Below are 25,570 nucleotides of genomic sequence, written 5' to 3'. Positions count from 1 at the left end.
GCCTGACCAGAATAAATAAATGAGAGTATGTTTACATACACATGCGAGCAGACGTGTGCATACCTGCGCATCTGTATGCGGACGACGTGTGTATGTGTGTGCGTGGAACACTGCACGGGTGCACGCACGGACGTCTGTACTGACACATTCACACACACACTCGTGCGTGTGCAGACACCGACAGACACAAGTGCACGTGGACGTAGCTCCAGGTGGGAAGCGGAAACCACACGCTGCTCTCAGCATGGACGAATTCTGTGAGGGTTATTAACTACAAAGCAGCAAGGAGCCGCAGCGGGACGAGAAACTGCCCACCACAGAGGAGGGCCGTGCACCGAGCAGGTGCGAGCCAGAGCACACACTCACACGCAGCTCTGCCGTTCTGCAGAGCCCTGAGTCCACACTGACGCATGACGCTCACTGTGCGTGCCGATTTACGAAAGGGCCGCGGAGGGTGACTGCAGAAATTAAAAGGTGTCAGACACTAGAACCAGTGGCACCTGCAGCCCTGAATGAACAGCAGTCAGGCAGCAGCTGTGGGTAAGCGACTCCCTCCACATGTCAGATCACACAGAAACCTGTCTGCCATGAAGATTTCAGAAACCAACCTCCACCACCAAGTAAAGGAGAGGCCTGGACAACATTCCAGAGGAGGAAGACAGGGAGAGGCAGCATTCTTCGGGCAGAACTGTGATGACCAAAACTTACAAGTAGGAGCCTCAGAAATTTAATTTCAGAAATCCAGTAATTTCTGGGCGTTCATAACTTTGGGGAGGAAATATCAGTTCATGGAAGCTGTTTTTAGAAACCAAGTCAGCTCCAGGAAACCAAGAGCAAACCTGTGGACTGGTCACATCCCCCCACCCTGCACCCCCGGGCATCCCTCCCACCTTTTCCAGGGAGCAAGGAATCGTCTGGAATGAAACTCCCACATTCCCCAAACCAAAGAACTGTTGCCTCCTCCGCCCCACCCCAACACCCAATTTCTCTTTCACAGGACACCTTTCTACTTAGCTGGTTACTCTCCCTTTCCAAAAAATAACAAACAGACTAAGATCAATGCATGGATAGACAGGAAAAACCAAGACACACTCAGTGTGAACTGAGATGGCTGGAACCACAGTCTCTGCAGGTATATTACCTGGACAGCCATGTCCACTCACACTCCCCGTGCGCCTGGCCTGGGCGTGCGGCACGTGGGCCTCTGCACTCTCTGATTCAGCCCCAGCAGTCCTGGGAGGTGCTGGCTCTAGTGAGGTCCACGTACCAATGAGCAGGGCCTCCCCGTGGTGGACAAGGGTTCAGACCAGACGCACAGCCGGCAAGCCCGATCCGAGAGCCTCACTGGCTCCTCTCTGAGGCCAGGTGGGTATCATTTGGATATAAATACACTTTAATCTTCATCCCACATCCCCAGTCACCCCAGGGTAACGCCTGGCCTCACTCTTCCTCCCCAACCCCAACCTCACTCTCTCTACTTCAACAGTAGAATTCTCTTCTCGAAACACATGTCCTACTCAGTAACATCCCCAAAGTGGAGGCCAGGTCCAGCATCACTGACCCTGGATCCTGGGTCCAGGCGGCCAGGCCCGCTCTTACCTGACGAAAGATGTAGCTCGCCAGGGGCTCGTCAAGGCTGGGATGGCGGTCAATGAATGCAAAGAGGTCCAGGCCGGAGCCGTGCTTCTCCATCACCAGCTGGAAGAAGCCTTGGTTCTCAAACACGTCCAGCACCTGGAGACACAGAGAGACGAGCTGGGTCCGGCCCTGCCGGGACACCTCCAGGGCAGCGTGCTCGGGCGCGGACAGGAGACAGCACCCCACCTTGATGATGTTGGCATGCTCCACCTTGCACAGGATGGCAATCTCTAAAGTGACCTTCCCAAGCTTGGGGTCCTCAATCCAACAGTCCTCCAAAACCTTCTCCTTCTTAATAAACTTCACAACCACCTATGGGGGAGACAGGGGATGTCACTGCAGGCCTTCCCACTGGCCCCCCAGCAGCTGTGGAGCCTTCACCTCCACCCTAACCTCCACCCCCACGAGTCCTGGGACGTGAAAGAAGAAACCTAATGACAACCGTCCAACGTGAGGGGGCCAGGAGCAAGTCAGCAGCCGGCCAGAAGTCCCAAGTGAACCAGAGTGACCTGCACAGTGGGAGGATGGGGGCAATGGAGGAACCGGGCGGGCTGGTGGCAAGACCGGCCCCTGGAGGTCTCAGAGCGGGTGTTCCCCAGATACCCCATGTCACCCCAATTTCTCAACCGAGGACTGGATGTCCTGGCCAAGAAAATGAAACAAGAGGCCTGAGAACTGGAAAAAAATGAACAAAAACTGTCATTCATGTTGGTTTTGAGAACTAATGAGAGAGTTCCACAGGATGGGCGGACACAAGACAAATACATGAGAACAGTGGTGTGGTGCAGCCACAAACAAAGAAAAAGGAGGCCCACTGGGTTGCTGACAGAGACCCAGAGTGAGAGGACCGCCCTCAGAAAAGTAAAGACGGCAACAGAAGCTCAACTCGAGTCAGCCAAGAAGCACGCGATGCCCAGAGCAGTGTGTTTAGACCTCTAGGAGGTGTGAGCACATGCAGAAAACGCCACCCGGCACAGTGCTCAGTATTAAGTCATAGCTTAGAAACTCACTCAATCCAAGAAGCTAGGAAAATAGCACAGTTTACAGAAACTACCAGAAAAGCAACATAAAGAAAAGAAATACTTTATGGAAACCATGAGCAGTTCCCTGGCGAGTCTGGCAAAGAGGAGAGAGCACGCACAGGAGCACACGGGGCACAGAGATGCCCCGCCGGGAACCTACAGACGCGACGCAAGGCACCGCCCCACCGCTGGCCCAGCTCCGCAGGCCCCACACGACGGACGAGAAGGAAAACCACTCACCCACGCATGGACAGAAATGAGAAAACCCCAAATACGAACAGCAAGCCAGGGGGCTTCCCTGGTGTCCTGGGGCTAAGGCTCTGCACTCCCAATGCAGGGGGTCCCAGTGTGATCCCTGGTCAGGGAACTAGATACCACAAACCATGACTAAAACACCCCACATGCTGCAACTAAGATCCAGAACCTCCAAACAAATAAATATAAATATTAAAAAACATATATTAGCAGGCCAAGTTCAGCAACGCACTAAAAACATGTTATAAGGCAATAAAGGATTGAGTCTACGAATAAAAGTTGACTGTGGTCACTCACATATTAACGAAAGAAACAAGAACATGATCATTGCAACAGACGCTGGAAAGTCATCTGACCTAAGTTAGCATTTATTCCTTAAATTAAAAGCAAAAGTGAACTGAAAATGAAATAGCCTCAAACAAAAAGTATCCATCAAGAGATGAAAAAGCCTCAAGCAAAAAGTATCCATCAAGAAATGAAAGGCATCACCAGAGTGGGCAGAGGGCCACTGGGAGGCTGGGCGGCATACCTGTTACTGCTCACGGCGCTGCAGGTCCGAGCCAAGGTGACAGCAGGAAGGAAAAAAAGGCGACGAGATGAGAATAACAGAGAGGGGCACAGTCACCCGTGCCGGCAGAGGACCAGACAGGTCGACGGAAATGTCACGGAAACCAACACGACGTGGACACACACTCCCCTGCTGTCCAGCCAAGCACGCAGCTGTGGCAGGTTCCAGCAGTGATGAGAAACGTGGCGACAGGGCCCACATGGGCCCTCCCAGGAAGCAGCGGGCCAGGCCCGGGATACCCGGGCGGCATGGTCAGCAAACGCCCCAGCAACCACAGGTCTGCCCACAGTGGGACGGGGAGGGAGGGTGTGAGGCGCATCAGAGCCACCCCCAGCACCCAGACCCCCACCCCTCAGGAGCCCAGTACCTCCTTATTCGCCACCTTGTCCACCGCCGTCCACACGAAGCCAAAGGCCCCGCTGCCAATCGGGCTGAGCGTGCTGTACTTAAGGGAGTACGCCCCCTCGCAGGCCGCCAGCCCCTCTGGCTCCACAGCCTTGGGGGGCTCCTCAAACCAGGGCTTGGTTCCAAGCACCTGCGACCACAAAGGCAAATCTGAGGGACCACACGCAGCACGCTGAAGGAGCGGTAGCGGAGGCGGCCGTGGCCCCCTGCCTGCAGCGGGCAGGGAGAGCAGCACCCACTGTCCCACCCGCTCCTCGGGCCCCTGGGGTCCCCAGCCCGAGATGTGCTCTCCAGAGGGTGCACCCAGGGCCTCAACGTGCCAGTCCAAACTGGCGCTCACCCAGGCCCCGCCATGTACACGGGGCACACGCAGACTTGAAAGCCCACATGTGGCTTGTGCCTCACCCAGGAGGTCAGACGGCAGTGTGGGGAGCCGAACAGAGCCTCTCCCGCCCCGGAGGACACAGGGTGCTGATGGGATGGGTGGGTGGATAGTAGGCGCCATCTGCAGACACCCACCTCCCCCAGGCTGGCCGCGGACAGCTCACAGGTGGAGTGGGCAGAGCTGGGCAGGCTGCTCAGCAGCAGGCGGGTGCGCAGGGCTGAGTCCAGGCGGCTGTGCAGCAGGTCCTTCACCAGCCAGCAGCAGAAGAGGGTGGCCGGGCCCTGGAGCTCCACACGCCGCACCTCGAACTGCACAGCTGCGGAGGGCGGTAAGACCAGACCCCCACTGAGCCCCACAGCCGCACGCGGCCTCCACGCAGGGCAGCAATGCGGGCACGGCCCCCACGCCCACAGAAGGGCACAGCTGAGGCCGGTGGCCGCACCTCCCTGGCACAGGGCCAGGGGCCAGCCCGTCCCCCAGGGCAGCTGGAGGCCAAGCGACTCAGGAGAGACCCGCCACTAGCCACCAATGCAGATGAGCCTAGAAAAGCTGCCCCAGCACCCTCCCCGGAGTGTGGCTGGAGAGCCACGCACATGGGTGCCACCCGGCACACACCGTCAGGGCACAGGCGTGCGCTGACACAGCCTCCTGGGGACACAGCAAAGCAAATGTGACTATCTTTTTCCTGGCAGGGGGTTCACAGGTTAGTTTACTTTCTTCATTTTAGTCTTTTATTTCTAGTATTTCTGCAAATAACATACATTACTCATGAAACTTTTTTAAGGTTAGGAAAAAAGCCCTGCAGTCAACACTAGGAAATTGGCAATGAGGAAAACAACTGGCTGAAATACAGCACCGCTGGAAAATTAGGAAAATAAAAAGGGACAAGTTAAAGGGCTGACCGCCACCCCCCAGAGTGGACATTCTGAGAAGGGCAGCCTCCTTGCACACTGAGCACAAGCAGACGTGAAATCCCACATGTGGCGAACCTCACCCAGAATGTCAGAAGACCATGTGGAGAGGCACACAGAGGCTCTCCCCACCCCGGAGGACATGGCGCTGACGGTAGGGCCGGCTCTGTCCTCACCCAGACCTGGCTGTCCCTGAACCCCGACAGCCTGTGGAGATCTGAGTCCTCCCCTCCCGGTGGGACTGCCGAAGCCAGGGCTCTGGGACCCCACCCCCTGCTGCACCGCACGGAGCAGCCCGGGGTCCTGCACCCCCAGCACACACACTTGAGGTCCTAACTTTCAAGAGGCAAACTATAACTTCAAGTTCTTTCCTTAACATAATTCATCATTTCTGCCACACTATTCCGGGGGTGAAGTCCCCAAAGACACCAGGATGAAGAGGCCCCCCACCCCCACGGAGCCCACTCTGGGGGCAGCAGGAGACCAGGACCCCGCCCACCCGCACATACTCAGCTGCGAGCCGTCCCGGTGGTAGCAGCTCCCCACGAAGGTGCCCTCCTGGATCTCCAGCTGCAGGTCGGCCGCCCTGAGGGGTGCAGGGCCAGGGCCCTCGGCTCTCACGGGCGTGGAGGTGACCTGGAGGCTCAGCCCAGGTGCCTCCAACGGGCACTCGTCCTCAGGGCCGGCTCCTGGCATGGGAGGGACGCAGCTCGGGCTGTCGCGGCCATGCACGTACTGGTGCTCGGAGGACACCAGACAGGTCTGGGACAGCTCTGTCTCCTCCAGGCTCAGGCAGCTCTTGCGGAAACGCCGGCCCCCACCCAGATCAATGCAGGTGCCGGTCAGCAGCAGCAGCTCCCGGTCGTCCAGCACGTCTGACCACTGCCTGTGCAGGGCACCCATGTCTGCGTCTGAGCCCACCAGTGAAGGCGAGGGCGTGCCCCCAAGTTCAGACGTGGCGCACGAACAGTTGGAAGAAGTTCGGTCTGTCCAGTCCCTGAAAACAAGCTCCTTGAGGTTCCAGGAAAACGAATTCTCACTAGCCTCCGGGGTCTCCACAGCCTCCAGGGCACTGGGCAGGTCAGTGGCCAGGGCGTAGCAGGCCGAGGAGCTGCCCGAGTGGCCGCCCCTTGGGTCTGTGGCTCTCAGGTCTGACAAGGACGCAGGGGCGGAGGGTGGGGGCTGCCCCTTCAGGACCAGCTTGGTGTAGGAGCTGCCGCAAGGCCCCGCAAGGCTCGAGGCAGACAGCTGCTCCTTTATCAGACACACGCGCAGCTCCTCTCTCTCCTGCCGCGCCCCCAGCCGGGGCTCGTCCAAAGGTGGCGTCGCGAACAAGAGCTGCAGCGTCCCCACAGAGCTGGGAGCCGAGTGCGGGCTTCCCGGCAGCACGCTCTGCTCCCCCTGGGGGCCCTGCCCGGCCAGGTGACCCTCAGGGTGGGGCGCAGCTGTGGCAGCGTCAGAGCCCTGGTCTGAATTGCTGGCGCCATCCTGCCCTGCCTGCGCCTCCTGACACGGGCCACGCGTCTCATCCCTACCACTCCTGTCTGCACCGGGGATGGCAGCTTCAGAGTCTTCCTGGGAAACAGACGGCTTTGTGTCCCCCAGCTCAGATCGACTCCCCTGCTGAAGGCCCCGGCTGAAGCGCTCCGCTGTCGCCGGCGGCTCTTGCTCTGAGATGGAGCGCTGCCGGCCCTCGGGTGACGATGAGCTGCTGCGGGCGGATGGGCCTCCCTTGGGCTCGTCTCGTGGGCACCCAGGCGGTGACTGGCTTCCTCCTGGGATGGTGTCCCCCCTGCGGGTTGTGACACGGGACAACACAGTCACTCAGGAGCCACAGAGGAGACCACACGGGCTCCCCTCCAGCAGAGACGAGCACAGCGATTACCACCGTGAACGGGACAGGAGAGAAGGGGAACTTCCACAACAAAGTTAAAAAGATGAAACACCAAGTCACGTGTTCTCCGGACAAATCCACACTGAGCAGTGACTCACCCAGGCTCAGGCCGAGTACTCGGACCCTGTGCTCAAGGCTGCGTTCCCCACGCTCACCGGGCGCAAGGATGGTCAGGCTCCCCGCACGGCCAGAGGCATGGGGAGAGAGGGGCGGAACCATGACGGCTACAAAAGCCACCAGATCCACAGCGCAGAGCAGGAGGGCGAGAGGAGTCGGGGCTGGGAGAGCTGGGCACGGGGTCCTGGGAGCCAGAGCACAGAGCCCCCGGCACGCTGGGGACAGGGGACCACAGAGGAAGAGGCCGCCGTGGCCCCAGGTGACTGCGGAGCCGCGGACAGGGGTCCAGCCTGACCACTAACACCCACGCGGCACAATGCTGGGCCCCGCACCAGGTCAGCCCAGGCCGGACAGCGGCCCCGAGGGCAACAGAGAGTGGCCGTGCACAGCCTGGCTGGGGGACCGGCCTGCGGCGACCGGTAAGCATTGCAGCAGAGGGCCAGGAAGAGGCACCGAGAGGCAGGCCCCGCTCCAGGACTGCCACAGGGGAGGCGGCTGTGAGCGGGATTCCAAGGACCCGCAGGGCTCTCCAGGGGAACCGAGGGGCGAGGGGTCTCCCCTCCTCGCCCTGTGTGTGTGAGCGCGCAGCCAGGACTGATGGGGACACGCTGCTGCAACCACCGAAGCAAAGCCGGAAGCCAGGGGTGGACACAAACGGCAGGGGCTGTGTCCACAAGCCACGTGAGGGGCAAGCTTGGTCCGGGATGCACGGTGCCTCCAGCACGTGCACACATGGAGAAGGGCGTGTCCGAGCACGCACATCTGTGGAGCGAGGGCTTACCCTCCAGGGCACGGGGAGATGGTCTGGCAGAAGTGCACATCTGGGAGAGCTGGGGCACCTTTGCTGCTCACCATTCTTCAGCACTTAAACACACGCATGCACGTAGCGCTATTTAAAACACCATCTCAAGAAAACTGGAAACCTGTGTGGTGTCGACAAAGCTCACACAATGGCAAGCAAAAGAAGCCAAAGACAAGGAAGTGCATCCGGTCAAGTTCAGGACAGGCACTGCTGACCTGTGTCCTGACCCCAGGCCAGCGAGGGACGCCAAGCAGAGCGGGAGCAGCCTCTCCCGGGGGAGAGGAGAAAGGTCCATTGAAGTTGGCGTGTTACTGTACACTCAGTCTCAAAGTGATCTTTCAAAAGGAGAAACTGGTTGAAAACACACCAAAACGCTGCACACAACAGGACTGTGAAGACTGAACAAGTGGAGGTGTCACTGCTACTTTCCTGAGTTTCCCAAACTGAACCCTTCGCCTCTAAATAGAATACTGTGTTATTTAAAGATGCACAGCAAACGGGGTCAAGTGATTTTCGAAACGAGGAAGTTACGTTGGGACCAGTTTGGGACCAGTTCCCTGGATCCTGCCTAAATGCTTCCTTACCTGTAACACAGGCTGGTGACACGGCAGCAGCACGGCCATCCAGGGGCTCCGGCGTCACCTCCGCGGTCACAGCCAGAGCGCCCTCCCCCTCCCGCAAGCACCTGCCCCTCCCTTGGAGGACTTACCCCGGAGTGGGCGGTGCCGGCGGGGTGGCGGGGAGGGAGCCCCCGTGGTCTGTGGGGACCGGGGCCGTGAGGCATGTGTCCTGGCTCTCCGCTGGCTTTGGGGTCTCAGTGTCCACCTTTGGATCTAGTAAAAAAGAGTGTTTCCCACTGGCTGGCGCATGCCACTGAAAACCACCTCCTATCCGCTCAGCGGGAGCCTGACCTGACCGCAGAAATGCTGCCAGGCCCACATCCACAGCGCAGCCCTGGCTCCCAGCCCGGGCCCTGGGCCCCTACTGCTGACAGCCCCCAGGAACTCCACTCTCTGACTCCAGGGGAGAACCAGAGGCCTGCGGCCTAAGGCTGCTCCTGTCCTCGGGGCCTCTGGCCTCCCCGCCGTGCCCGGCCTACTCCCTTTCCCAGAAGGCTGCCCTGCTCCTTCTGGCCTGGGAACCCAAGAAGGTACAGCCTCCCCTGCTGCTTTCCTCTGGAGCGCAGTGTCTCCTCCGCTTCACGGCTGTGCTTGCATCACCAGACTCTGCCTAGGCTCCAGAGGCCAGATAGAGTGCCAGCCTATACAGCAGGGCCGGGACACCACAGTGACTGGGGTGGCAGGGGTGCGACCATCCAAGCTACGCAGCAGCCTGCACTGGGAAGGCTCCTAGGAAGAGTCCGGCCCCCGCAAGCAGGAGCGGCGGGCAGGCCCCACATGCAAGCATGTGATGCCCACAGGTCCACCCTGGAGACCATGCGGGCAGAGCTCTTGTGACACTGCCCACCCATTTCCGACAAAGAACATGAATTACACACACACACTGAAAGAACTTAGATTCTGGAAAAAGAGAAAAGGGTATCAGTGATAGAAAAAAAAAATTAGAAAAAAGGAGTCTTTGCAGATAGAAAAACCCAGATACGATGAAGGAAATGCCATCTTAAGAAAAGGGGTCACTCGGAGAGTGAGCAGCCTGACAAAGCATCTTTTAAAAATTGAACATCAGAACTATCCCTGGTGTCCAGTGGTGGAGAATCTGCACTTCCAATGCAGGGGACGTGGGTTTGATCCCTGGTCAGGGACTAAGATCCACATGCCACAGACCAACTAAGGCCGCACACAACACTGAGCGTGTGCACGCTGGGGCCGCAGCAGCACGAGAAGGGAAGCGTGCACAACAAAGAGGCCCTGCATGACACGGGAAACACCCGACACCCGGCACCACGGCACGGCAGACAACACCCGGCACCCGGCACGGCAGACAACACCCGGCACCCGGCACCACGGCACAGCAGACAACACCCGACACCCTGCACCATGGCACAGCAGACAACACCCGGCACCCTGCACCACGGCACGGCAGACAACACCCGGCACCCGGCACCACGGCACAGCAGACAACACCCGACACCCTGCACCACGGCACGGCAGACAACACCCGACACCCTGCACCACGGCACAGCAGACAACACCCGACACCCTGCACCACGGCACAGCAGACAACACCCGACACCCTGCACCACGGCACAGCAGACAACACCCGACACCCTGCACCACGGCACAGCAGACAACACCCGACACCCTGCACCATGGCACAGCAGACAACACCCGACACCCTGCACCACGGCACAGCAGACAACACCCGACACCCTGCACCATGGCATGGCAGACAACACCCGACACCCTGCACCACGGCACAGCAGACAACACCCGACACCCTGCACCATGGCATGGCAGACAACACCCAGCACCACGGCACGGAAGACAACACCCGACACCCTGCACCACGGCACGGCAGACAACACCCGGCACCATGGCACGGCAGACAACACCTGGCACCACGGCACGGCAGACAATGCCCGGCACCCAGCACCACGGCACGGCAGACAACACCCAGCACACGGTACCATGGCATGGCAGACAACACCCGGCACCCAGCACCACGGCACGACAGACAACACCCGGCACCACGGCACGGCAGACAACACCCGGCAAGAAGAGCTCAGGGCCCCGTCAGATGCCACAGTCACACCTAAGGCCCGACTCGCACCATCTGACAGTGAGCACTCACGTCTGTCAGACACCACACAGTCACATTTCCCCTCGCTGACTGTATTAAATCCCCTGGTGTTTCCTCCAAGTCCAGGTCTTTCCATAGACTTGCCCTCAGGACAAGCACCATGGGGCAGACCTGGGAGGGCCCCCAAGATGACACTGGGGCTGCCCGGTCGAGCCTCCCGGAGGGGATGTGAGCTCCCTGGGGGCTTCTGGAGCCTCCGCTGGGCCCCTGCTCCCCGGGCCCCACCCACAGAGGACAGAGAGGCGTCGGCGCAGCGGGGGCCCCGCACTGCACCCTCACAGTCTGCAGGGGATGTGAGCTCCCTGGGGGCTGCTGGAGCCTCCGCTGGGCCCCTGCTCCCCGGGCCCCACCCGCAGAGGACAGAGAGGCGTCGGTGCAGCGGGGGCCCCGCACTGCACCCTCACAGTCTGCAGGGGATGTGAGCTCCCTGGGGGCTGCTGGAGCCTCCGCTGGGCCCCTGCTCCCCGGGCCCCACCCACAGAGGACAGAGAGGCGTCGGCGCGGCGGGGGCCCCGCACCGCGCCCTCACAGTCTGCAGTGCCACGGTGCGGCCTCGGGGCTTGCATCGGAATCGTCTTAAATGTTGAGTTAAAAGCAATGGAAGGCCTCCCTGGTACCTCAGTGTAAAGAATCCATCTGCCAGTGCGAGAGACGCAGATTCAGCCCCTGGTCTGGGATGCACCCATGTGACATGGGGCAGTGAGGCCCAGGTGCCACCACTTCTGAGCCTGTGCTCTAGATCCTTCGAACTGCAGCCAGGAGTCACGAGCCTCAGGTACTGGAGCCCATGCACCCTAGAGCCAGTGCTCCCCAACAGAAGCCACTGCAATGAGAAGCCCTTGCACCTCGACTAGAGAGGAGCCTCTGCTCTCCACAACTAGAGAAAAGCCGGCACGGCGACAAAGACCCTGCACCGCTAAACATAAATAAGTAAATCAGAAAAAAAAAACACCGGAAATAGACAAAACTAAACAAATCCTACGAGACTGCTAACTTCAGCTACTGACATAAAGCTATGTCACCTACTCGCACAGCAAGACTGCCAACTAGCTGTGGCGCCAGAGGCAGGCACACGTGACTCACTTGGCCATCTCCCATCCTGCGCTCTGCACCAACACAGCTGTGAGCCCCACACAGGCGTCCCATCCCCTGGGAATGGGGAAGGCCCACAAGAGACAGAGAAGACCACCAAATCTACAGAACAGGGTCCCCACGCCACCACCGCCCCCATCACACCCACACCCACCCCCAGCTCCAGCCCCTCTCCCGTGGAGGGGGTGGTCAGGGGGGAGGGGGCTGGCCTCACCCTGGGCTGTGCCAGCAGGCTCGTCCCCCGTGCTGACCCCAGGCCCACTCTGGCTGCCAGTGTCCAGGCAGCTGGCCAGGTCCCGCAGAGGCAAGGAGCTGTCGTAGGCAAGGTCCATGTGGTGGTAGAAACCAGGAATCAGGAAGGTGATGTTCTAGGGGACAAAGGGTGCTTCAGAACTCAGCGTGGCCCCAGCCAGGGAAGAGAGTGCAGAGGACACGAGCAGGCCTGGGCAAGGTCCGGGATGGCCCCGGGTCAGGCTCCTCTCAGCAGGTCCGAGCGCCCCCGACGCCCACCATGGAAATCCTAACTAGCTTCTCTTTCCCTTAGCAAACCCTAACCAGCCTGCGTTCACATACTCCCTGCAAGGACTCGGTGCCCCCATGTTCCTGTGGGAAGCCCTTATCCAGAAATTACTCCAACTACGTGATCGTTAACTTCTCTTGAACTGTTTCACTTAATTCAAACTAGCATTTCTATTAGAGAACAGGCAAGGATCTCTTTTGAGGTTCTGGTTAAAGCTCTGGCTGGCTGGCTGGCGTGCAGTGCTGGTGGCCCCAGTGAGGATGGCAAGAGGGGATGGCTGCCCGTGGGCATCGAGGTGCTCAGTGGAAGGTGTGGGGAGCCCAGGCCAGCACCCACCTCATGAGCTGGGCCAGCCAGGAGTGGGGCTGGGGCAAGGGGCTGCTCGGATATTGAGTGACACAGTACACAGCAGCCTCTCCCTCCGGCGTGGACCACCCCTCAACCAAGTGGGGACCCACACCCCTCCCCAGAAGCCCTGGAGGACTGCTGAGACCACCAAGAAGGGCCCCTCAAAGGCGGCCTGAGAGGCTCACCTGCCCGTAGAGCCCAGCCCCGTCCAAGAAAGGGTTACAGAGACGCCTCCTCCAAGCCGACCCACCACGGCCCCCGGATGGTCAGAGGAGGCGTGGAGCCTGTGACACCACCTTGCAGGAACTCAGACCAGACCTCGTGTGGGACAGGCTTTCAGGCAAAGCCCTTTCCCTCTCCTGGGAGGCACCCGGAATGCAAGGGCTCTGCCAGAGGTCCAGACAAATGGGCACAGGCAGGGCGTGGGGCCAAGGCAGAGGTCCCGCTCTCTGGGCCCAAGTCCCCAGGGAAGCCAGCCACTGCAGCAGCAGGCACAGTGCACAGGCCTGTGGAGGTCACGCCCGGCCCCCTGGCCCACCTTGCCCAGGAGCTCAGCCTTTCCATAACCAAACAGCATGAGGGCAAAGCTGTGGTTGATGCCGTAGATGGTCCCGTCCGGCAGGAGTGTGATGAGCCCGCTGATGGTGGAGAACACCCAGACGGATGCTGAGTAGCCCCCGCCGGGGGCTGCCTCGCCATCTGCAGCCTCCTCACTGCCGGGCTGGGACTTCAGCTTCAGGCTCAGAGGGAAGGTGGCGCCATCCCTGGCTCTTCCGACAGACCTCTGAATCTTGAGATTCTGGAAAAAAGACACGCCACTGTGCCCACCGCGACACCTCCGGTGGCCCAAGCTGTGAGGCTTTGCTGCTCGGCCGGCACCCCCGGGACACCAACCCTCCACCCTGCTCTTCCTGCCTCATCTCCCCCCCACCCCCCCACCCTAAGGAAGGCAGAGACCTGACCAAGAGCCACGACCAGGCCAGGACCCCAGCCAGCACAGCTGCTCCCCACTCCAGAACGGCCCAAACACAGTGCACACAGGGCCCATCAAGCCACGCACCAGGACCGGCCTGGCCCCTCTCCCAACTGTGCAGGAAGCGAGTGCCTGCCCGCTCCCAACCTGGACCACCAGGCCCCCAGCACCCGCCTCTGCAGCCGGGAGGCAGGGGCTCCCCAGACTGCTGGCCTCCAGGTGGTTTGTCCATCTCTGCTCTGCCTCCACAGCCCCTCATCATCCACACCACCAAGTCCTCCATCATATTCCTCTGCTTTGAATACTCAGAACCTGTCTGCTCTCCCAAGCAAACCCCACAAGAGCAGCGTCTAACAGGCTCTCCAGGTCAGCTCCTTTCTGCTGTCGAGACGGCCGGTCCCCAGGCCTGTGTCTACCCCTCACCCACTGCTGCCTGCCCCCTCTTTAAGGGTTTCCCTGCAGGCTCTGCAGAGGCCCGAGGCCCGAACATGAGGGAGCTCCCTGCACCAGCCCTGCACCCTGACCGGGGGTGGAATCAGGACCCCGGGCCCCAGTGAGCCCTGAGGAAAGGGGCACAGCCTCTTTTGCAGCAGAGGTGACAGGTGGATCCAGCGTGGAGCTGCTGGGAGTGTGCCTGCGCATGCCTTTTGGCGCGCACACACACACACACACACGCACATGCCTCCTGGCACACAGAAACACATGCCTCCTGGCACGTACACCTCCTCTGCATGCGTGCCTGGGGTGGGGCAGAAGTGTGCTTATGTTCAGAGTTAAACAAGGGCTTCCCAGGCGGCGCTAGTGGTAAAGAACCCGCCTGCCAATGCAGGAGACAGAAGAGACATGGGTTCGATCCCTGGGTCGGGACGATCCCCTGGAGGAGGGTGTGGCAACCCATTCCAGTGTTCCTGGAGAATCCCTTGGACAGAGAAGCCTGGTGGCCACAGTCCACAGAGTGGCAGAGGAGGACATGCCTGAGCGACTCCGCGTGTCCACGGGGACTCAGACCAGCCGCCAGCGTCAAGCGTGAGAGACCGATCGCCCCACAGCGGCTGCAGCAGCTGAGCCCCCAGCGTCAGGCTCCAGGAGGTCCGCTGCCTTAGGACAGAGTAAGGAGCATAAAGAGAGTCGGGTGCAGGAGGGGAGGCTTCCTGTTGACCGAGAGGGGCTGAAACTAGCACCACACTGCCCGGGAGGGCCCAGCTCTCAGCCTGAAGCCAGAGGAGAGCCGGGGAGAGCCCACGACATCCTGGCAGGGTCTATCTCCTGCAGCAGCAGAGCCAACCTTACCCCAGGCTGACCACCCCTGACCGTCTGACCCTGCAGGTCGCTGACCGTGACATCAGGTGAATCCCGGCAGCGTGATTGCTGTGTGAAGGCCATGCGCTAGTTGTGAAACAGGGCCCCTGGGAACTGGGCAGGGGGGTCCAGCTGAGAAGAGAACACCTGGCCCGAACCCCCACTGCCGCCCAGAGCTGCCGAGCGACCGCCACCACCTGGCCCGCAGTCCTGGCTTGGGCGGGAGACGACACCCACCAGTGACTCCTGCTCCTCGAGCCCCCAGACCTCTCAATAAAGAGGCCCCAACAGGAGCTCCAGGAAGGGGACCAAGGGCAGGGGTGGCCAGGAGGGCGCCGCAAAGGCTCTGAGCCTCGGTCAAGAGTGCAGTGCAGACACTCCTGGCTATCAGGTCATGGAGCTGGGTCTAAGAACTCGACTGGCACTAGACAGAGAGACTCCAGGGGCCACAGGGCCCAGCCTTGGCCAGGCAGCGCCCGTGGCCCGGGTCCTGCCCTAAGGACCTACCGTGGGGACGTGCTCGCCAGGAGTGGGGAGCTGCAGGGAAGGGATGAGGTCTGTGATGCGCTGCCCAACCACCTCCTCCCCAGACGCGAAGCCGTGCAGGTGTGCGAAGAGCCCATCGCAGGACGTCACGGTGCCCTAGGAGGAAAAGCCAGTGTTGAGCCTCGTGACCCAAGTTCCCTGCGGTTCAGCTTTCAACCTCACTGAACCTCCGGGCCTTCCAGCTGAAGGCAAGGCTGTGGGTGCTCCCCGCGTCCCACCCTCAGAACGCCGTCTCCCGCCCCGCCAGATGTTCCCAAACGCCTGTTCCCCCAGGCACCCGTGGAAGCCCCGCTCACGCTGGAGGCTCACGAACCACACACACAACCAGCACATCCAGGCCGGCCTCGAGTGCGGCCTGCGTGTCAGCTGCCACCCAGGGCGCGATGTGCAACCTTATCCGAGTGTTAGGGCCATCCTGTGGGGGCCGGGCTCACATCCCCATGTATAGCTGAGGGAAGAGAGGCCAGGGAGGCTGGGCACCCTGCCCAAGTGCAGCTGCCAGCAGGGCAGCCGGGCACACCCTCCAGGCCCCAGACCCTCTTCCTGCCCAAAGGCCCCAGGGAACACCACGTGCTGACGTGCCCGGGGGCCCTGAGTGGGTAAAGTGACGCGCAGCTGGGAACCCAAATGTGACTCACGTCGCTCCGGAACGCCACCCAGGCTGAGACCCGCTCCACGGGCTCTAGCACGACCACGCAGCAGAGGCTGCTCTCCTGCTTCACCCTCTTTATCCACACGGAGACCGGGATCCTCTCCCCGCTGCGGTTCACAACGTCCACCTGGGGCACAGAGGGGCTCAGAGTGGCCCGAGCCCAGCCTGCAGGCGCGCCTGCCCGCTGCTCACCCGCCTCACATACAGAAATTAATCAAAGCACAAACGAGGCCTCCAATGCCTGACCGTACGGTCTCTGAGTGAGTGACCTATCAGAAGAGTCGGTGTTCTCACACTCCACTTCATGGTAATAAAGCAAGGGAAATGTTGCGGCCAGGTTTCTTGAAGAAAAGATACCCCCACATGCTCAATGTTTGCATTTCCTTCTAGCGGTCGTCCTGTGGACGGCTAATTTTCTGGATGTACGTAGGCCTATCTAACTTGTTTCAGGGCCCGAGGCTCAGGGCTCAGCATTTAACACTCAGGTCAGCCTGTCAACGTCCAGCCTGAATACACACACACGGGAGAGCCCAAAGCTCCAGGGAGCCTTTGTAGCCATGCCAGCCCCCAACACCACCAGACAGGCGGGCATGGAAACGGAGATGGAGACGACAGAACTGCCAGCTCCCTGGAACCCGGTGTGGGCCCTGCAGGCTCGCCAGTGCAGGTCGCGCCTCCTCCCTCATTAAGGGGCACCGGGAAGGCGCTCGGCGGGGGCCGCAGCATCTCCACTCTGACGTGGCCTCCCCCCGCGCCCACCCCCTCCCCAGCCATTCCCCACGCCAGGGCCGAGGGCGGGACAGCCGACCGCAAGAGGCCCGCACTCACCACAGTGCCAGATGCCACGGCGGCGTTCCCGGCAGCCTCCACGTGCTCCTCGCTGAGGGCCTGCACCACATCAGGGTCCGGCTTCAGGAAGAACTGCATGAGCTTCTGGCCGATGAGGTCGTGGCTGCTGTAGCCCAGGAGCCGGCAGGCCCTGTCGTTGGCCACCAGGATCTGCGGTCACAGAGACGAGGGCCTCGTGTCACCAGCAGCTCCTCTGCCTCCTGGAACAGCCGAGGGGAAGGCGGTGCAGGCCTCACTCTCCGCCCCGCCATCGGCAACTCTCAGCAGAGCCAGCCCGGCTCCTCCACCCCAGAGAAACAGAAACAACTGCCGCAGTGCAGCAGGCGGCTCGGAGACTGGAGCCTCGCCGGCTTCACCCAGCAAGACGGGCGCAGTGGTGGGGTCCACCCCATGCCCACCCACCTAAAGCCTCAGCTCTGCCCACACCAACACGCATCCCGCAAACACGTTTGCTTTAACCCCTGGCTCTCCACGCTCGGCACATAAGATTGCACGACGCACTGCACCCTCTCCTTGAGTCTCTGCGTTGATGGACACACTCGACCTGTCCAGACACATTCATGCTGTCTCCAGTCACCGCTCTCACCACTCAGAGGCAGCCCCGGCCGCGCTCCTCGCTGCACTGACACACACGGGCACCCATCTGAGGCCGTGGGCCGAGGCTGCAGACCCCAGGCGTGCGGCTGGGTCACACCCCGAAGCATGCACCTCTGTGGTCTTGGCACCCACGGTGAACACGGCCTTGTTGGGGTTGCACACGGGGGCCGGGAGCAGCGGCGTGGACCACCCCCAGGACAAGCCCCGCAGCAGGGAGCAGCAGGACGTGCTGCCCAGTGGCCCTGCGAGGTCCGCCTGCCCGGGCGTGGCCGAGTAGTGCAACTTGCTCGTGCAGATGTTTTGGGCAGCCAGTGACGACAGGCAGTAGGAACTCCATCTCTCCTCTGGAAAGCAAAGGGACGCGTTAGACCTCACGCGGCCCCTGCCTCGAGTTCCTGCAAGAGGGCCCAAGGACGAGGTGACTACAGCATTGACGAGCACTTGGACGTGCATCCCAACGGCCCCCTGGGTCCGCTGAGACCCCCACACAGAAGCACAAATGCCGAGCTCCCCGCTGTCCCCACTGCCCTCCCGGTCCCTGCCCACAGGGTTGTTCACCATCACTCCCGGCAGCTGGCTGCTCTCACCCAGCCCCTCAGGTCCTCTTCTGCTTTCCCCACCCCTCTCCCAGCAGCCCACTCCTCCAGCTCCAGCTGCCCCCCAGGGGGCCCCTCCCACAAGGAGCTGCCTGGCAGAGCGGCGCCCTCCCCCTGGCTGGATCTGGGCCCTGCAGGTCGATCCCAGTCCCGCCTGGACAAGGAGAGTGTCTCGTCCACTCAGGAGTCATAGCAGGCCTTCCCCCCTTCCCGTCAGAGGAGAGTCACCAAGCGAGGAAGCCAGCATGGCCCCCGTCCTGCACAGGTGCCGCCCAGCCGGCGAGGAGAGGCTGCTTACCCGACAGCGCCATGCGGCTCTGGCACAGCTTCGACAGCCCGGCCCTCCTGCTCACGTGTCTGTGGGCTGAGGACCAGGACTTGCTGGGCTCCGAGGCGGCGGGCACAGCAGGGCCCTCTGGGGGTACTGGCAGGGAGGGGCTCCCGCCCAGGGCCCGGTGGTCCTCCACGGAGGCCATCGAACCCCCTTCCTCCATGAGGAGCTAGCGAGCCAGCGGGACCGCTGTCCACCAGAACACGAAGGAAACTGACCAGCGTCTGCCAGGCAAAAACAAAGGCAGCTTAGCCAGCTCATTCTTCAGCTCAGTCCCAAACAGCCGTGTGGGGTCAGAACCTATGATGTGAGGCCCGGTGGAGCAAAGAGGAAGGGGTGGGAAACAGAGAAGGGAAGAGGGGGCACCAGAGCACGGCGGGAAGGAGCCAGGAAAGATGCTGCAGTACAGACCCACAGGCGGGGGGCCCAGCCAGGGGCCTCCAGGGCCAGGGTGCTGTGCCCCTAGAGCCTGCACCCTGCTTGTGCGTTACCATCCAGGCGTGCAGAACCAAGAGCTGGCAGCCAAGGTCACAGGAAACAGAGACTGCTCTCAGAGGCTGTGCACAGACTCTCACACACTCTCAACTCCAGCACAGAGCCGTGGTCCCAGAGGGGCCTGGGCCAGACCATCCGTGGGTCCCAGAGAGCCTACTGGAGAAGCAGGCGGCGGCACGGCTTCCCCTGGGGACTGGGATGCTGGCTGTAGTCGTTTCTGTGATCTCGATCCCAGGGCTGACACCAAGGCTGGTGGGCACGATCCTGGAACCCTCCCTCTAGCCTAGTAGCACCAGGGGTTCTGCCCAGCCCACCAGTGTGACCACAACAACGCCACGAGGTGAGGTCTCCCAGGCAGCTGGGCTGGGGGCAGTCCTACACACCAGCACACCCACAGCAGCCAGCCCTAGCACGACAGAAAGGTGCACGGCACCCACACAGGAAACAGCCTCGGGTCCTGCTGCCAGGGCAGGGCATGCTATTGGGCCCCACAGGACACTGTTCACATAAGGCCACTTCTCCAAGGCTGGAAGACATAACCAACCCACCTAGCATGAAGAAATAAAGGTTAGCAAGATGAAGAGACGGAAGAATACGTTCCAAATGGAAGAACAACAGAAAACCTCAGAGAAAGAACTTAACGAAATGCAGATGAACAATCCACCCAGGTGCTCAGTGGTAGAGAATCCACCTGCAAATGCAGGAGACCTGGGTTCGATCCCCAGATCAGGAAGATCCCCTGGAGGAGGAAATGGAAACCTGCTCCAGTACTCCTGCCTGGAGAATCCCATGGACAGAGGAGACTGGTGGGCTACAGTCCATGAGGTCACAAAGAGTCAGGCATGAGTAACCAAACGCACACACAATCCACCTGATAAAAGAGTCCAAAGTGTTAGTCACTCACTCGTGTGCAACTCTCTGTGACCACAGGGACTGTAGCCCCAGACTCCTCTGTGCATGGAATTCTCCAGGCAAGAATACTGGAGCGGGTTGTTATTCCCTTCTCCAGGGGATCTTCCATATCCGAATATCGAACCTGGGTCTCCTGCATTACAGGCAGATTCTTTACCATCTGAGCCACCAGGGAAGCCCAAGAGTCCAAGATCATGACCATAAAGATGCTCACAGATTCAGGAGGGCAAAGGGATGGACACAGTGAGAACGTCTACAAAGAGTGAAAAACGTGTAAAAGAACCAATCAGAACTAGAGAATACAACAGATGAAAAAATGTACTGGAAGGAATCAAGTAGATCAGATGATAGAGGAACAGACCAAAGATCTGGAAGGTTGAGTGGCAGAATAGGAACCACTCAAGCTGGACAGGAAGAATAAAAAAGAACCCAGGAAAATGAGAATAGCTTCAGAGACCTCCGGGACAACATCGAGCACGGCAACGTTTGAGTTAGAGAGGCTGCAGCGAGAGTAGAGAGGGGGAGAGCAGAGGACTGACTTGAGAAGCCACAGCAGGAAGAGGCAGGCCTCCAGGCCCAGGGACACATGGCAACACAGGAGCAATTTCATGAGGCGACAGGCAGCTACTAGACTCACTGTGGGGATGGTTTCCTAATGGACATAAATGTCAAACCCTTATCATGTACACCTGAAACCAACACTGTAAGTCAGCTATGTTTCAACTTTAAGAAAGGAATAAGAAAAGAAAAATAGGCAAAAGACAGGAAAAAAAATTCCACAAGAAAATAATTCCCTGTAAACCTATGACAAGAAGCTTAATCATGACATTTGCATAACCATGACAACTTTACACCCACTAAATCAGCAAATATGGAAAAACTCAGCAGCGGCCACAGGACTGGAAAAGGTCAGTTTCATTCCAAACCCAAAGAAAGGCAATGCCAAAGAATGCTCAAACTACAGCACAATTGCACTCATCACACACGCTAGTAAAGTCATGCTCAAAATTCTCCAAGCCAGGCTTCAACAGTATGTGAACCGTGAACGTCTAAAGGTTCAAGCTAAATTTAGAAGAGGCAGAGGAACCAGAGATCAAATTGCCAACATCTGTTGGATCATCAAAAAAGTGACAGTTCCAGAAAAACATCTACTTCTGTTTTATTGACTCTGCCAAAGCCTTTGACTGTGTGGATCATAACATACTATGGAAAATTCTTCAAGGGATGGGAATACCAGACCACCTGACCTGCCTCTTGAGAAACCTGTATGCAGGTCAGGAAGCAACAGTTAGAACTGGACATGGAACAACAGACTGGTTCAAAATCGGGAAAGGAGTACGTCAAGGCTGTATATTGTCACTCTGCTTATTTAACTTATATGCAGAGCACATCATGAGAAATGCTGGACTGGATGAAGCACAAGCTGGAATCAAGATTGCCGGGAGAAATATCAATAACCTCAGATATGCAGATGACACCACCCTTATGGCAGAAAGCAAAGAAGAACTAAAAAGCCTCTTGATGAAAGTGAAAGAGGAGAGTCAAAGAGTTGGTTTAAAACTCAACATTCAGAAAACTAAGATCATGGCATTTGGTCCCATCACTTCATGGCAAACAGATGGGGAGACAATGGAAACAGTGACAGACTATTTTTTGGGCTCCAAAATCACTGCAGATGGTGATTGCAGCCATGAAATTAAAAGACGCTTACTCCTTGGAAGGAAAGTTATGACCAACCTAGATAGCATATTAAAAAGCAGAGACATTACTTTGCCAACCAAGGTCCATCTAGTCAAGGCTATAATTTTTCAAGTGGTCATGTATGGATGTGAGAGTTGGACTGTGAAGAAAGCTGATCGCTGAAGAACTGATGCTTTTGAACTGTGGAGTTGGAGAAGACTCTTGAGAGTCCCTTGGACTGCAAGGAGATCCAACCAGTCCATTCTAAAGGAGATCAGTCCTGAGTGTTCATTGGAAGGACTGATGCTAAAGCTGAAACTCCAATACTTTGGCCACCTCATGCGACGAGTTGACTCACTGGAAAAGACTCTGATGCTGGGAGGGATTGGGGACAGGAGGAGACGGGGACGACAGAGAATGAGGTGGCTGGATGGCATCACTGACTTGATGGACATGAGTTTGAGTGAACTCCGGGAGTTGGTGATGGACAGGGAGGCCTGGCGTGCTGTGATTCATGGGGTCGCAAAGAGTCGGACACGACTGAGCGACGGAACTGAACTGAACTGAAGCATTCCTCAGTTAGAAGATAGACTTAAAATCCTGGTACATTCGTGCTATGAATTATAGAGTGAAAACAAATTCTATACACACACGGATAAGTCCTAGTAATATATGTGAAAACAACCAAGTCACAGGAGACTATCCTCAATAGGGTTCCTTGTGTGTAACACCCCCACATAGTTTAGGGGTACACACTTACATGACAAACCCAAATGTCAGGCCGAGCTGTCTTCTGAGGGCCCTCTGAGCGGCAGTGAGGGAGGGAATGGCGGCACAGGGCCTCCCACTTCCTAGTTCAGTGGTGGGCTTACGTGTGTCCACTTTACTGTTTTGAATTGTGACTGATACTGCGAACAATCAACTAGTATACACTGGAAAATTGAGCTGTTTCACATGTACATGTTTACATACCTCATGGGATCCGAAACAGTAATAGCTGACCATGAACCAAATAATGAACAGGAAGCAAGAAAGAAGGGAAGTAATCAACTATTAGAAGGTGTTGCTCTCCTGCAAGGAGCAACATTTAAATGTCACAGGTTGAGCTTTCCTTTTTTCAGCATCTCAACGTTCTAATTATTTCTACAATAACTAACAATGACATGATTGTACTTTAGCTTTCCACTTCTACAACCAGCCCATAGACAAAGCCTGGCAGACTTAATTATGACTTCAGACGCTGTAAATATTATAGAACTTTACTTTGTAAAAGACAGTAAATAAATAAGTAAATAAAACTCTTCAGAATATACTGTAAATGTTACAAAAGCTTACTTTGTAAAAATGACAAAAACCGAGGAGAGGAGAGAAGGAAATGAAGGGGGGGAAGGCACAGAATGCTTTATACTTCCTGATGCGGAGAGCTGACTCATGGAAAAGACCCTGATGCTGGGAAAGACTTAAGGCAGGAGGAGCAGGGGACGACAGAGGATGAGATGGATGGATGGCATCACCTACTCGACGGACATGAGTTTGAGTGAACTCCGGGAGTTGGTGATGGACAGGGAGGCCTGGCGTGCTGCAGTCCACGGGGTCGCAAAGAGTCGGACACGACTGAGTGACTGCACTGAACTGAGGAAGTAAAAAGTGTCAACAGTTGATAAACCGAGACGTGACCTCAGAAAAAACCGTCCCTTCTCCCTTTGCACCTTCTGCACTGAACAGTCTGTGGAGCCAGTGCAGCCTTACACAGCACATCCGGTCCACATCCCCATGTTGGCCCCTGAGAGCACAGAGCCTGGCTTCACACGTCCTTAGACCACTTCCTTTTTCACCTGTTCAATTTGACGCAAACTCTAATCAGAAATGCCTGCAAACCCAGGCCAGGGTTTTCGGAATAGGTGGGGTGGTTTTTGGGGGGCGGGGGTGTATGATTGCTCTGATTGTTTCCGCTCTGAGCAGAAGCCGCAAGAAGCTGGACACAGTGATCTGTATCCGCTCTGAGCAGAAGCCGCAAGAAGCTGGACACAGTGATCTGTATCCGCTCTGAGCAGAAGCCGCAAGAAGCTGGACACAGTGATCTGTATCCGCTCTGAGCAGAAGCCGCAAGAAGCTGGACACAGTGATCTGTATCCGCTCTGAGCAGAAGCCTCAAGAAGCTGGACACAGACAGCACCTGATGGTGTCTCAAAGCAGCCCTGCTCCTGCTGCTGGTCGACTCCAGGTGTGAGTGACGCTCCCACCCCCAGTCAAACAGAAGGAGAGCTTTGCGGGCAGCTTCTGGAAAAGTACTCCTTGCTCTTACGGGTGAACGTCTGGAAGCAGGAGAACAAACGCTAGGAGACAGTTGGTTCCAACTGCTCCCCCCACTGCTGTACAAGCAGAGCAGTACAGCATGAGGCCAACAGGCTGGCAGGCAGAGCTGAAAATGGCAAGATGTCATTTTGAGCCACAGGAGACCCTACCCTAACACCTGCCTTCCTCTGGACATCAGGTGTGGGGCCCATCCTGAGACGGTCTGTTTTTCGTGTCCAGGTCCCCTCCAGCGTATCCAGGGTGACGCTGCTGTGATGGAGGGTGTGAGCCAAGGGCACCTCTCAGACCTGAAAGGCCACAGGCGTCCAGGAGGAGGCACCAGCAGAGTTGAGCTGGCAAAGCAGAGTGAAGACGGCTTTCAGGCAGAACTGCAGTGAGTCCCACAGGGCCCCTGGGGAGGGGTCCACCCGTAAAGACGGGTCTGGAGAAGCTGGGCTGACTCCCAGGGCCTCCTGTTGGCTCTTATCCCAAAGACTGACTTTCAAGGGCTGCTTGGAAGTAACCTGACCAACAGGGGGAAGGGGCAAGGGGGGAGTCACAGTCATTCACGCAAGAAATTACAAGGTCTTAAAGCAACGGGGGCGGGAGGAGACGGGGACGACAGAGGATGTGATGGCTGGATGGCATCACCGACTCTGTGGACATGAGTTTGAGTGAACCCTGGGAGTTGGTGATGGACAGGGAGGCCTGGCGTGCTGTGATTCATGGGGTCGCGGAGAGTCGGACACGACTGAGCGACTGAACTGAACTGGACTGAGAGCAACGGCAGGAAGATACAGAGGGAAACCCGCCAGAGAAAGTTAAGACGCGGCATCGACCTAGGTTTACTCTGCCACAGGTGGAAGGTAAGGGGACAGAAGGCATCGGACCGCACGGCAAGGCCACAGTCCTTGCGGAGGAAAAGAAACGCTGGCAGGAGGCTCAAGACAAAGCCCAGGTGTGCAGCGGCACGGGTGGGGCGCCACAGCCCTCGGCTCCCCGCACACACGTCCTCTGAGGGGCTCCTGGGTGTCCCGCTCCGCGAGCCTCCTCCGGGCCCCGCCCAGCGGCGGGCCAGGCGCGCACAGCGCCTCGGGGCGAGGACCGGGCGCCGGCCAGGCGCGAACAGCCACAGGGCGGCACGCGGGCCGCCACCGACCGGGCGGCGCGGGGCGGGCAGTGGGACAACGTGGGGCTCGGGGCGGTGCTCGCACGCGGGCGGCTCACCTGAGGTCGCCCAGTCACCCGCCGAGCTCTCCTCAGCGCGCCGGGAGGGCGCCAGTCCGCGCCTCTAGCGCCACCAGCCAATGGCAGAGCGACGGGCGCCGATTGACAGGTCCCAGGGGCCAACCGCCGGCGCCTGTGGACGGGGACCCAGGGAGCCCGCGAGGAGACGCCCGCGCAATCGGTTGCTAGGGACGCGCCGGAGTCCGTCTACGGCGCCTCGGAGGAGCCAAGAGACGGCGCCTCGGCCAGCGCGGTCCCCGGACGCCGTTTCCTCTGGTCTCAGGATCGAGAAGGCTGAGGACCGCGGACCTCGCCTCTCGGAGGCCTCGACCTGAAGGCGCGGAGCAGAGGGCGGCTCCCTCACGGCTCACGACCCGTTTCGGGCTGCGGCGCCCGCAGTA

The 25,570-nt window shown here is 58.9% G+C and overlaps 1 protein-coding gene and 1 long non-coding RNA gene across 5 annotated transcripts in view; one reads left to right on the top strand and one right to left on the bottom strand.

Moving 5' to 3' along the window:
- The window catches only part of PASK (PAS domain containing serine/threonine kinase), a 34,571-nt gene that overhangs the window by 8,549 nt on the left and 452 nt on the right, over positions 1-25,570 (bottom strand). For 2 of the 4 annotated variants that reach the window (XM_055401739.2, XM_055401743.2), the window contains exons 2-14: positions 18,528-18,784; positions 17,745-17,977; positions 17,016-17,186; positions 16,174-16,314; positions 15,497-15,631; positions 13,256-13,516; positions 12,064-12,217; positions 8,707-8,830; positions 5,694-6,976; positions 4,408-4,589; positions 3,851-4,018; positions 1,825-1,950; positions 1,600-1,734 (exon numbers count right to left, since the gene is read on the bottom strand). In XM_055401739.2, coding sequence (XP_055257714.2) covers positions 1,600-1,734; positions 1,825-1,950; positions 3,851-4,018; positions 4,408-4,589; positions 5,694-6,976; positions 8,707-8,830; positions 12,064-12,217; positions 13,256-13,516; positions 15,497-15,631; positions 16,174-16,314; positions 17,016-17,186; positions 17,745-17,977; positions 18,528-18,723 — 3,309 coding nt within the window. In that variant the 5' untranslated portion in view covers positions 18,724-18,784. Of the gene's footprint in view, positions 1-1,599; positions 1,735-1,824; positions 1,951-3,850; positions 4,019-4,407; positions 4,590-5,693; positions 6,977-8,706; positions 8,831-12,063; positions 12,218-13,255; positions 13,517-15,496; positions 15,632-16,173; positions 16,315-17,015; positions 17,187-17,744; positions 17,978-18,527; positions 18,785-23,165; positions 23,950-25,169; positions 25,230-25,570 lie in introns of those variants that run through there. The other 2 variants (XM_055401742.2, XM_055401740.2) reach the window with 2 other exon arrangements.
- Positions 23,777-24,876, top strand: LOC129540592 (uncharacterized). Its single transcript, XR_008682688.2, has 3 exons — positions 23,777-23,871; positions 24,183-24,336; positions 24,802-24,876. It is a non-coding gene; the product is annotated as an uncharacterized LOC129540592 (long non-coding RNA).

Source organism: Moschus berezovskii, chromosome 4 (genome assembly GCF_049115385.1).
Source record: "Moschus berezovskii isolate FMDL1 chromosome 4, NW_MosBer_1.0, whole genome shotgun sequence".
Classification (NCBI taxonomy): domain Eukaryota; kingdom Metazoa; phylum Chordata; class Mammalia; order Artiodactyla; family Moschidae; genus Moschus; species Moschus berezovskii.
The sequence above is the reverse complement of the archived record's forward strand: the minus strand, read 5'-3'. Positions and strand labels throughout refer to the sequence as shown.